The following is a 13,372-nucleotide window of genomic DNA, read 5'->3' on the forward strand; positions in this document are numbered from 1 at the left end:
GACTGATCAATGAACCTAATTTCTTATTTGCGAGTACATTTCTTGTAATGATAAATGATGCATCTGATACTGAAGTCTGGCACTATATGTTAGTCCTGGTATGCCCTGCTTTATAGTTGTGGAAATCTGTAGAAGTTTCCTAGGTTGCAGGTTTCAACCTGTTGAGGGCCATGTGAGATACAAAATTCTACTCTGTACCAGCATGGGAGGCTTTTTTCTGGGCAGCCTCTTGTAGTGAGTCTGCTAGCCAGAATAAATCTTGCTTGCTGTGATATTCTCAGTAAGTGCTCAGTGAAATTGAAATTGCTTTATAGCCATCAGTACAGTGGGAAGAACCGCATCTGTCAGACTTGAATTAAAATTGATAGCCTAGGGTTGAAAGATCTAGTTGCTCATTAGCAGTCTTTTAAGGCACCAGTTTTCCTATACACTAAATCAAGGTTACGTACATGTTACATGTAAAGCTGGTAGCACCATCTACAGTTAAAGTTACCTGACACTTTCAATTTCAAAACCTTATTTTTATTTGCTTATAACTATGTGCCAAATGAGAAATATTTGGGATGAAATTTGGCATGCTTTCTGTCTGAGATTTTTTCTTCTTTTTTTTTTTTTTTTTAAGAAGCTATAGTTTAAAAACTTTAGCTGTTTCCAGGAATAGAGTATGGGAAAAAACATGCTGGTTATCTGTGAAAAAATAAGTAGATTTCATATCTGCTTCACTAAGATGCTTTGTCACCTTTGTATATTGGAGTATGTACTTGAAATGTGGGAGAGCACTCTTCCCATGTCAGAGCTGCCCATGTTCTTCTATGAAAAAACACGTAAGTTTGACCAAATTGCAAATCTTTGGAAACTTTGCCTTTGGAAAAGGCATAGTAAACACTTCTAATTTGCTTGTTAAATTCACTGACCATCCCACTTACACTCATATGCTTCATTGTAGGGGTTGAAGAACAGAGCAGGTCTTGTCCTGCTTTTGATACTTACAGTTACTGAAGGACACTGGAAGTTTGAACAGAATTGAGAATAAACATGACTTACATGAGGACAGAAACTTCCTGAACAAATGTGACATGATGCAAGTGGTAGACTGGGGTTTGAGGTAGGATGGGTGGCAGCTATGGAGAGAACTGATAATATTAAATGAAGGTGAAGAGACTACTGGTGAAAGACTAAGGTTACCTGAGTAGCTGGTTAGGTGCAAGTAAAGAGAATTTGGGATTGAATAGCCAAGGAGCATAAAGAGGAAATCCCCATAAGGGACCAAAACTGAGTGCTTGGAGCTGGAACCTGGAGTATGGGGCCAGGAGACAGGAACTTAGGATAAGCTTCTGCTCATAAACATGTAACTTTGCAATAGATGTCTTAGCTAAACTTGCAGCATAGGCTTTTCTGTATGAGTACCAGGGAATCACTTCTATGGGAAGTGATTTGACTGATCTACTCTAAAGGCTTCCCTAAAAGAAGGAAGGAAGGGCCTGTGTGGTAGGAAGAGGCAAACACTTGACTGTAAAAGAGGCCTAGATGGCTGGCGTAGGTTGAGTTACTTTAATTTTACATGGCTGGATTTTGGGTAAGCTGAATTCCTCCCTTAGTTGGAATACCCAGACAGAGGAGTGAGACTGTCTGGGCTTGAAGACAGAGAATAATGGGAACAGAAGTGCAGAACTAGAGCTACAACAGGGACAGGGAGGAGGGCATAAAAGCAGGGAAGGGACACGTGGTTGAGCGTGGCTGGGTAGCATGTTAGACAATATTCCCTTGCAGAATCAGGAGCTGAAAAACAGCATTATGGGCATCTTGGAGCTCTGCCAGTAATGGAAATTGATTGGCAAATCATATACTATAGGCTTGCTCACAGGGTAGCAGTAGTGCTGACCTTTGAGTTTACATGAACTCTTTTAATGCCTACTAGAGTTTGAGATCTACAGAATCTCTACATGGCATATTAAGTTTGGACAGGATCCATCTGAGGTTTGGAAAAGGAAGGAGGAAGCTTTCCTTTTACAGAAACAAAAATGCAGCTGAATCTTTGCCTTGTGGGAGGAAGTCATACTTGAGATATAGTTGGAAAAAGTTGGCTACAGGAGTGGGCATTATAGAGGAACTGGTATAAAAGAATTACCTAGATGGTTTCTTCTGTGCAATTTTTGCTGTTGCCAGATGTCAGCAATGAGAATCTGCATTAATTTCAGATATTGAACAAGGGGCTGTTTATTGCAAGTTAAATAAAATGGTGCATGCAAACATCTTTCACTAGCATTTTCCCATTTGTTATTGTGAGTTTAAGTACTACTGACATAAATATCCTAGGACGATTTTGTTGTAGGCTTCTCTTTGTAAATCAGTTTCATATCTACGTTATACTGTGTGCTCACAGCAAAAATCAGCTGGGTATGGAGTATCAAGAGCTGCCTTTTTGATATGTTAGATATCCAAAAATAATATTGCAGCAGTGTTGGGTTTACTGTAAATACATTATTTTGAACATTTTCTTACTTAATGAAGGATTTCAAGAACTTCAGTGTGTGCTGCCTTACATACGGACCTATTTTCTGTTGAATAAGTTTTAGAATGTTTTTTGGGGGGGGGGGCTTAATGATCTGTCAGTTTTTCTAAAAAAGAAAAATAGCTCTCACCAATTACAAAATAACATAATATTTATAGTTACAACAAGACAATATTTTTATACAGAAATTTAAATTGAAATAGCTTAAATATCTTCAGTCATAACCTCTTATGGTTATTTTATTGTATTCTGTTTTGAGCTGTAGTCCATTTGCTTTATTTTATTCAAACAGACAACTCTTATATGAGTAAAGACCAGCATGGTTCATCATCTGAGAGTGAAGATGAAGCACTGGGTAAATATCATGAGGCCTTGTCTAGAACCCAGAGTTCCAGGCTGCCAGTGGTGGATGGCAGACAACAAAAAAACTATATTTGGGAAACCAGACAAAAATATAGTCCCCTGTCTGCAGAATATGATGGATACAGTAGTGAAGCCTCAATAGATGAAGGTAAGAGTGATTTAAAAGCATTCCTTTTATTCCAAATTTCAGAATGACATTCTGGATAAGTAAGTCCTAGATGAGGACAGCTTGACTTGCAAATAGTCAATGTCTACAAGAAATATCCAGATATCTTTTTATATTTGTGCATGCTCAAAAAAAAAAAAAAGGCACGTACTTGTGCAGATTCTTCTGGAAAAATACTGGAAATTATATAATCTCTTGTTATAAAGTTTCATACAATTTTATCATTAGTAAATTTATTTATGGGAGAATTTAAACTGTTTTGATTTAGGAAGGAAACATGGCAACTCTTGATGAATTCTGTGGCATTATAATTACAAAGAAGACCTGTTATTCCTCTGTTGATAAGCTGTCATAACAGCAAAGTAAATGGAACTGGTTATTGGTTATGGTGCATATGGTCATTGCAGTGTGCATTACTGGAACGTTCTGTATCTTTTCTTCTCTTGAAGTCACAGAAAGAAATTATTACAAAGATTAGATTAATATAATTTTTCCATGGAGTTAAGGTTTGGATGTAAACAACGGATGTTTTCTGTTGTGGTATATATTTCAGCCTGACATAGAGGCTGAGAATTCTGCTGTCAATATTTTGTCAATATGCTTTTTGTGCTTGAAAGTAGCTGTATGTGAGAACTGTGTCTATAGCCTTTTCTAGCATGAAAAGTGAGCTTTGGTTTGAAGTTACGTAGAAGTCAGATTCTAATATAGATGCTGGGCTACAGTAAGGTATTTGTTGGTCTCCCTTAATGTTAAAATCCAAAGGTTTTTTTAGAGACTGCTGTTTTCTAATAAAAAGTAGATACATGTAATTAAAAGATGTCTGCCCTTAAATGTTCTATACAGTCCAGAAATGCTTGAAAAACATTAAATTTTCTACTATATGATGCACTTCAATTATATTAAAGTCTGTTGGCCACTGAAATTTGAAAGTAGTGCATGTTCATTCATGATTCCAAGTTAAGACACAAAGGATATGAAAGCCATAATTGAAGTAAGCTGTAGAGTAAGAGGATTATTTTGTGATGATCAGAAGTTTTGGTTCTTTCTTTGCTGTTAAATTGTAGGGAGGCTAGGAGTCTGAGTTCCAGCAAATAGGGGAGGAGGTGCAGAGGTGAGGTCAGGTGGTAAGAACCCATCCTTGGACACTATGATGGAGAAGGACAAGGAGGAAGAGGGATAGTGAAAGTATCACGGTTTGGGGGTGGTTTTTTTTGTTTGGGGGTGTTTTTTTAATCTGCTGAGATCTATCAACAGCATTGGGGGGGAATTTGAAAGACAAGATCCTAATTTTTTGTATGGCTCATGTTACTGTTGGGTAAGAACAGTGATGTATATTAACAGGAGGTGGAAAACTCAATCATATTTATTAGCAAATAATAGATACAAATTATACAAGGTGACTACTTTCAGATACCAAGGATAATGTATTTGTCTCCTTTCAAACTACTGAGCTTGTTGAAATAATCATAGAAAAAGAAATGTCACATGTTCCTTCCAACATGGATTATTCTATTTCAGATTTCAGGTTTTTTTATCCTACCGAGTTATCTTCTAGTGAAAAGTTCTCAGTTCATCTGAGCTTTTTACTTTTGTTCCATAAGATTTAATCTCCAAAGGTGTTGTACTACCCTGTATCCAGGTTTTTGTGTTTATTTTTTAAATAATTGTTGTCTTTATCATTCTCTCAGATCATAAAAAAATTATAGTCACTGACTTGTATCCTCTTCTGGGGAATGAGAACTGCAGTCTGGAAATCTATATCATGAATAGAATCTAAGACAAAAGAACCCTGTTGGCAAGTACAAGTATTGCATCAGAAAAGTTACAATTGTTTCATCCTCCACTTTTTAAATTTTTTCTTCTATTGCTAAAGATACTGTCACCAGCTGCTATCCCTTCTCAATGCTTTTTCCATTCAGGAAGCTGGCTGAATTTATATATATGCACACACAGATTCACTCTAAAATTACTATGCAAATTGAATTTATTATAATGAAAGAATATTCAGGATTTGGGAAAAAAGTTTAAAGCAGAAACTATCAAAACTTACTAATTTAAAAACCTAGCTTTTTAACCACATACTTCTACTTGCAAAAAAGCTTTAATACTGTCACAATTTTGCTCTCACAAGCAGCAGTAAAAGAATTCTCTTCCCACATTTTACAAGGAGTGGAGAATCAGCAGTGTTGTTTATTTGATAGCCTGCAATTGTTCTACAGTTGTCTGCAAAATGCTTGCAAATTAGAGTGATGATTTTGTCTCATTTTTGTAATCCATTAATCTCAACAACATCATGTTCAATAGTATTAAAGAGAGTTTTGTGGTATTGGACGTGGCAACAGATTAACAACCCAGTATTTTTCACTTTTCAGTGACCTGAAGGTGGCACACTAGAATAATTAGTGTTAGTACTTTTATGTTTGAGATTATTTAGGAAGAACATAAAAAGAAAGAATCTTTGCACAATGATAGAGTTTGAATAGAGGGAAGGACAGAGTATGCCTCGTTATGTTATGATCAGTACGGAGGGAGAGCTGCCCAACATAGAACTCTGATGAAAAGAGAAGTTGGAAATCCCGTGCAGAAAGCCTGCAATCAAAAATAAGTAAGACTGGACTGTCGCTACCGAACAGTTCATATGTGTTCAGGGGAACAGTTCACTGAACAGATGAGGTTAAAAATCTCTGACTTCAAGTGGACAGTATCAACATTCTAGATGTTTCAGTGTAATTTTTAAAAATTCAAAGCTTTACTGTCCCTTAAACTTGCAAAATAAATCTGTAGAAGACTTGATACCATAGGAATCCTGAATTTTTTCATTCAAGAGTTGGTTTTTATGACTGTTGAATTATTTTTATAAGTGTAAAGACAAATTATAGAACCATTTCTTGATTCTTTGTAGTGGAGGGGGAGCAAGCAGTGTGTTCCTGTGTACTTGATTTAATATGAGAAACAATTGTCAATATATTTGACTTTGGTGCTTCTGTTTCCTCATGTACTTCATCTTTTCTACTTCCAAGACTTAAACATTTCAGCTGTACTTCTAGCTTAAGGCACCACTCAACCGTATGTTGAGCAGGGCTTGATAGTGTTACAGTGAAGTGATGAGAAGAGAGAATTCATATTTGCTCATCTCTGTTTCCCCCCTGCTCATTGCTAGTAAACCAGTCTCTGATGATATCATTAAAAATTCCATCAGAGATAGAGTGATATGAGCAATGAAAATGATATTTCATTTTTAGAAAATTTTGTGTCATTTTTCTCTTCAGCAGTTAATCTGTATCACACGTTATATCTTGCAACAGTGTGCTGTGTGTTTCCACAGGAGTCAATAAACAGTTTTACTAATAACTGTTTACTCTGTGCTTTAATCTTCACTTTTTAGATTTGTGCACACGCAAAATTTCACAAGACAAAAATATAATCCTGCTGTTATTACTGTACCCTGTAAGCTTTGCTTGCATTGCTAAAGACATGTATAGTAATAGGTTTGCATTACTAAGACAATCAAAATTTCAGGTCATACTATTTTAAGGTTCACTTACTATCAGTTACATAATTAGTTTATTACATCTGTTTTCTGGCTGCATGCCTCCAAGAATGTTTTGTTCTGAAGCCTGAAAATGTGTGTGGCATGTTTTCACATCATTCTTTCCTCCTCTAGGTGGCCATATTAATCCTTCTTTTCAGCATATTTATATAGAACTGACATGGGATTTTGTATAATGTTTTTAGTAGTTAAATGAAGAAAGCAATGTATTTTGGGGGGTTTGCTGGTGGATTTTGATGATGGAATGTTCTATTAGTACTTTAGTTCATTCTTTGAAATTTAGGGTTTTAAATTTTGGATCACAAATCTGCTTATGACCAGAGTCTGATCTACTTTATATATTTATATAGCAGATTTGAGGCACTTAGATTTTGGTGAGTTTTATTATAAATTTAATATTGGGCTTAGAGGCAATTATTTCTACAGACTGAGCTATTTTAAATATTTAACTTTTGTAGTGAGCTCCTCACGGACAGGCTTAATTCCAGAGTATCTCTAAAGGAAAATCTAGTTCATCAGAAAATCAAGATGATGACAAATGTCATAATCAAAAGTAAAGTGTTACAGAATGGCAAAGTAAATGGTACAGAAGATAGGTTTACACCTGAAATTTCCAGCTCTTGCACAAATGAGTCAAAACTGTTAATCACAGAAAAGAGAAACCTGTACAACTACAGGATTTCTTGCTATCTGTGTGTGGACTTAACCCAGTATCTGTGCTTAGGCCCAGAGTTCTAGGGTCAGTTTGAAGTTTGAAATCTTACTTTTGCCAGTAATATTCCTTGTGTTCTTTCTCATGTTATCTAGTAAAGTATGGATACTTACTGAAGTGACCTTTTTTCCTTTTTCCTGAAACATACTATGATATAACTTCCTTTTTTTTATAATGTGCATCTGACTTTTTGTATTATTCCCTACCATTTCAAATGCTCTTACTATCCTGTTGAATATGTTGTATTGCCTTTATGTGCTCCAATACTTGTAATATTTTTGGAAGGAAGGATTAATACAGGCTGTGATATTACACATCTGTTTCAGAAAATAAAGAACAAAAATAAGGGGGGGAAAAAACCCACAAAGGCAAAAATAACATCATAAGACATTTCTGCTAATGAGATTATGAGTTGAAATAGTGATCTAAAGAACGTGTACAAACTTTAAATTTCACGTTGGCATTATTCGTTGTACTTTGGGAATTGGAGTTACTTTTCTGTACCTGTATTGGTCGTGATCATAAAGTGACTGTGGTTTCTTATTACCTTCAATTTAAAAAAGAAACTACAATATGATATTAAACTAACCTTTTTGTCTCCAGTAGTGGCTACTTCCTGAACATTAAAAACTCAGGCATTATACAGGGAAGTTGTTTTGTCTTTGTTATATTGTACTTGCCTATGAAGCTTATAAAGATACCTTCTTTAAGGAAGCAGTCCCTTAAATTCCTAAAAATTGAAGTTTTTAAACTTACAAATGTTAGGGTAAATATATTGAAATTAGAGTTTTGCAGGCAGATGCCCAAAGCTGTACATCCTTCTTTTCTTTTGAAATCAAGATTCTCTGAATCCTTTAAGATGAGAAAGGTAGAAGAAAACATTCTGGTGTTTTTATAGTTAATTTGTGATGTTCTTAAATCATGTCTTGCCCAAGTCACCCCTTTAACAGCTGTGCAAAATTCCAGGTTACCAAGCAAGAGGGGAATTGATCACAATTCTGAGGCAAAGTGAGTGGCATTATGATGGAAAAAGTAGTAAGCTCACTTGCTTACTTTGCATACTCAGATGTGTTTTATTTAGCTATAGTTTACCAGCTCAATATAACCATAGGTTTCATCTCCAGCCTATTTTAAAGTCTTTTTCTAACTTCTCAATTGATAAAGCTCCATGGCTGAAGACATGTTTGTTCAGAGGCTGTTCTGAGATTGGCCTCAGATTGTGCCTTACGTTTCATGAGGTTTTTTTGGAAACATATGGAAGCACTAAAAGACTGCAGTGAGAAAACATAAGTTCTCTTAAATGAGAATCTGCTGCTCTAGCAGGCATATGCTACTGGATTTTATCCATCTTTTCCATATTGTGAAGGTAGAGTATGATGTTATTTTTGTAGTTTATCTTCTCCACTTTTATTCTTCTCTAGGCTTTCGGCACTTTATGTTGATGTGTCTGTTGGACATATGTTTGCCTTGCTCCTCAGTGTCAATCTTTGCACGTGAAGGCGACTGTTCTTCTGGAATCTCTTGGATCTGATTCTTTATGCAGTTTTTTGCCTTTTCTTTCTCTCTTGTTAGTTTTCATGTCTTCGGAAAAGTCTCTTCACTGAACTACTTGAGGTATATAGAGAGATCTTCTTTCAGTATCTTCCCAACATAAACACCAAAGCTCTTTCATTAACCTGTATACCAGTTTTGAGGTGCTTATCTACCCGGTTTGTTAAAGCAACCTGGGGAAATTTCCTTCACTAAATACGTTCTGTAAAGCAGGATCGCACTTCTTCAGACTTGCCAAGCTAAAGTGAAAGCCACTGGACAGGCTGAGAGAGGAAGAGTGGATCCCTCAGTGAATCTCATGATAATCATACATTTTCCAGTTTATTTTCTATCATTATTCCTTAGATATAAGCAGATCTATTTTCAAGCCAAGTGTTAATGGAGACTTACTGCTTCAAAATTATGGACTGAGCGCCTCAGTATGGTTTTATCATGTTCAGCAAAATAAGGCCACAAAGTTCTCTCAAAATTGGTTTATCTATCTGTACGTTTCAGATGCTAAGAATTACAGACAAAGAAGATGGCTTATGCGGAGTAAGAACTATGAACTAGTATTCAGGCTGGAAGACTGAAATCTGTTGAATACTAGATCATAACTTATGTAGTTACTTCTTTTTCCTCTAATGTGCATTAAAGAAATTAATTAGAATTACAATAGAAAGAGTATTTAGGAAGAAAGTGGCTACCCATTTTTCTCTGATGTGTCTTTGTCAGATTACCTGCAAGATTTCTCTGGTGTAATACCTATTGGAAGAAAATATTCCTTTTGGCCTGCAGCTTTGGATAGACCTAGGGCTTCAAATAATACATTAATCAAGATGCTTTAAAAGGGACTTCAGTAAAGACACTTAAGACAGTCTTAAGTAATCATCAGAGCAGTATTTCCCAAATGCTTCTGAGTGTGTTTTGAAGGCTGAGTCATGTTATAGCTATGAGATACCCCAAATGTTAATACTCGTGTACCTGAGTTGGTAGTACTTGTGCATTATCAATTGATATAATTCTTGATGCACTTTTCAGAGGTTTTGGGGAGAGAAAAAGGGTTTTTTGTTTTCCTTCATAGTATTTCCTTAGTTGATCCAGCTTCCTTATGCTTGTTTTCTATTATATGGGCAGCTAGCCTTGACAATTTTTAAGAGTAATTTAACATCTTCATGTAGTACAGGAGAAAGTGCAATGATGCAATACTGATGGTACAAAGTTCTGATCCCTCATGATATGTGTCTGCCTCCTATTTTTTGGTGAATTGGAGCGAGCGTTCATTGGCTGCAAGCCCTTAAAAATTGGAGAAAGAGTGGTTTTGAAGCCTCTGGGGAGCGTGGCAGTTTAATCTATAGCTATATCAAGGGAATGTTTTAGGGATAGTTTGTGTAGTAGAAAAGATACTTTTGTAATTCAAGGATCTGCAGAATACTGTCTAGCGCTAACTTGATTTGCGTTGCTTTCTACTTAATTTCTCTGATGCTGTGGTTTGTCTGTTTTGGTTTCCCCCATCCCCCCCAAGGGTTTCAAAGTAGTTTAAGACAGTCAGTTCTGTTAAGTATTTGAAATTATGCTGTTTCCCAGAAATACAGTCAACTGAGCATTGCAGAGGCTACAGTGATTTGAAGATTAACTTTCACTCTCTTTTATTCAGTTTTACGGAATTCAGGTCTCTTTACTCCCCAAGAAAGTGTTACCCTTTGTCTTTCCAATAAGTTCCTGATAGCGAGGAACTCTTCATGTAAGTAAATCAGGTATTAGGCTACGATCATGTTGTGGTTATGGTTCTTTACCTGCGTGAATGGCAGACAAGCATAGTGTTTACAAACTCTGGAGACCTGGGGTGGGCAGAATTCACAGATAGGGGTAGAAAGTATATGTTTAATTCAATATTCTTGTAATTTTCTTGAGGACTATTATGGAGGTGGTAAGACATAAACATGGGATTTAAATGCAAAGATGATCTGTGTCTGGGTTTAAACATTGTTCAAAAGAGAATGGAGTAACACGGAGAACTTTTAAGTTGAAAAGCCAGATAGATGATACCAAAGTTGTGCACAATAAGTATCTTGTCAACCAAAGGAAACGTGAAAGTGCTTGATAGAATAAATTTGAATAAATCTGAAATCATGGATTTACCCTGTGATTAGCAGCAGAAATGCTGGAAAAAGATTATGTTAACGCATCCATATCATCTACTGCCAAGAGAAGAAAACTAGTAACAAAACTCAGTCAGTGATGATACGATCTTCAACAGGAAAATTCCTTTTCCAGCTAGACCAAGTCCAAAGAGGAGGAAGGACTGTCCTCCAATGGGAAAGGGCTTTTTTCCTGATGTGCGCAAGTGAGCAAAGCAATCTCACAAATTAAGCTCCTCCTGCCAGCATTTTGAAGTCTTTGAAGAAATACCCTTTGCATTGATGTGAAGGCTTTGAAGAAAGTCACCCTTAGCAATGTGATGTCTCTGAAGTGATGTAAATCATACATTAATTATTACAGGAAAGTTTCCATTTTATTGTAAACTTATTATTTTAATAAGTCTCTCCTATATTTGAACCTGGGTTTTATGAAAGGATCAAGATCTGTCATTAACTGGGAAAAGTTCATCAATATATTTGTGGCTGAAATAGTTCCTTGTGGCATTTTTATTTGATATAGATGTTCCACATTAATAGAATGTAGAACTGATTTGTGATATAAACACAAGGGGTAGTACTGTATCAGCAAAAAAGATCACTTCCTTGGTGAACCTAGTGCTTTTGCTGATTCTGAAAGTTCACATTGAAAACTGGATGTTTCTTTTACTAACATGATCTAAAAGCTTTTGGATACATACCTTCTTTTTTTCTTGGTATTATGGTAACGTCTAGTGATATAGAGGACCAGTTTCTTTGATCTTGGTATACCATGAGACATGTCGTGTTCTGAAAGACTCCCACAGAACAGACAAAAGAAGGTACAGTTTTCACTAATTGTAACCCTAATTGCAGAGACACCCTGTGGCTCTATCATGGAACGAGTGAGTAAGAAACAGGATTGAACAGTAGACTGGAAATCTCTGTGTTGGCATTTATTAGGTGCGTTGGAAAAAGGAATTTTACCCTGCATACACCCAGCACTCCACTTACGTGCTGAGAATAGTCATGCTGCTTGATCAGCAGAATGGAGCAGTACTTGTTACATAAATATGAGAACTAAAAACATCATTACAGCTTTACATAAGAATATTACAAAAGAACAGTTTATCAGTTCTCTATTCGTAGCACCTGTGGATAAATGGATCATTCTTAGCTTTAAAGGGTAAAATGAAAATATCTTTAACTCTAGTCTGAGGCTAATGTTTGCTTCCCAGTTGTGCTTTTTTCCCCTAGGTTAGAGACCAGTTGGCATTAGGACTGTTTTTTATAATCTGACCACATTAAGTTTCAACAGTCTCTTTGGTAAAAGATGAACAATGGGTTATTTTTGTAACTGAACTTTGTTTTGTTATATAGTCAGTATAGATTATTTTCCTTATGCATATATATCAATTTCATAGACATGCTATATCATAAGTATTCTCCTGGAATTATTCAATGACTATTTTGTCTTTGTACAAGATGAAGACTGTTACCATTTTTATCTAATAACATGTATTTTATAGTTATGATGACTCTTTTCATAGCTACTTTAATTGTATATATTATTTATTAAGGCTGTGTCATATCTGAGTAAACAACATGAAATTGTGTCTGGCTTCTGTGGAGGCAAAGATCTGCCTTCTTTTTTTTTTCTTGTTGAAATAAGCTCTTATGTGCTACCATACAACACTTGTGTTATAAAGTTACCCTAACTTTTAGGAATTATTGGAATATTAGCCTTGGGGGAACAAGAAAGCATGGCATGTTATATTTTACAACTTGAAGTCCTTTTGGTTGGTTGGTTGTTTTGTGTTCTTTCAGTTTAGAGTAGGGCTTGGGGTGGGGGGTAGGGTGTTTGTTTCCAATTACTTTTCCTCCACTGTATTTACAAATAAACTGGAAATAGATCCTTAGCTAGTGTAATCGCAATGCTTCTGGTCATTTCAGTGTGGCTGAAGGTTATCTGCTGTGATGGAATTATGGCCTTATGAAAAGCACGTAGGAAAACTCAAAGGGAAAATTATTTTATTATGGAAATTTTGATTCTGTCCCTTAGAGAGAAGCTAGCAGACATGGTTAACTGGGAATAAGGTTTTTCTGTGTGGAGTCACCTATGCCCAATTCAATTAAAGCTTGATCTTTAAATTTGTAAATAGGAAATCCTGCTACATTTGCCTTCCGCACTACATAATATTCTGCCAGCATGTGGTTTTATGTATATATTTGTACATTTTGCTTAAAAAACAAACAAAAACCAGAAATTACCCAGCTCTGTATTTGAAACCTTTGCACTCAGTGTTGCTGAACCATTCTAAATTTGTCCTTAAAAGTATTTTTGAAAAGATTTTTCAGTTATTGTGGCTTTCTATTAGTTTTAATTTTAAAGGTGATCTATGTCATCCCTTTGCAAATATAT

The 13,372-nt window shown here is 35.7% G+C and overlaps 1 protein-coding gene across 4 annotated transcripts in view; it reads left to right on the plus strand.

The window, feature by feature from the left end:
- The window catches only part of SYT14 (synaptotagmin 14), a 93,783-nt gene that overhangs the window by 32,032 nt on the left and 48,379 nt on the right, over positions 1–13,372 (plus strand). For 3 of the 4 annotated variants that reach the window (XM_064446163.1, XM_064446158.1, XM_064446157.1), the window contains one exon: positions 2,805–3,023. The exons of the other annotated variant lie outside the window; for it this stretch is intronic. In XM_064446163.1, the coding sequence (XP_064302233.1) occupies positions 2,805–3,023 (219 nt within the window). The remainder of the gene's footprint in view (positions 1–2,804; positions 3,024–13,372) is intronic. 4 annotated transcript variants of the gene reach the window in all.

The sequence above is a fragment of the Phalacrocorax carbo genome, chromosome 3 (genome assembly GCF_963921805.1).
Source record: "Phalacrocorax carbo chromosome 3, bPhaCar2.1, whole genome shotgun sequence".
NCBI classification, from domain to species: domain Eukaryota; kingdom Metazoa; phylum Chordata; class Aves; order Suliformes; family Phalacrocoracidae; genus Phalacrocorax; species Phalacrocorax carbo.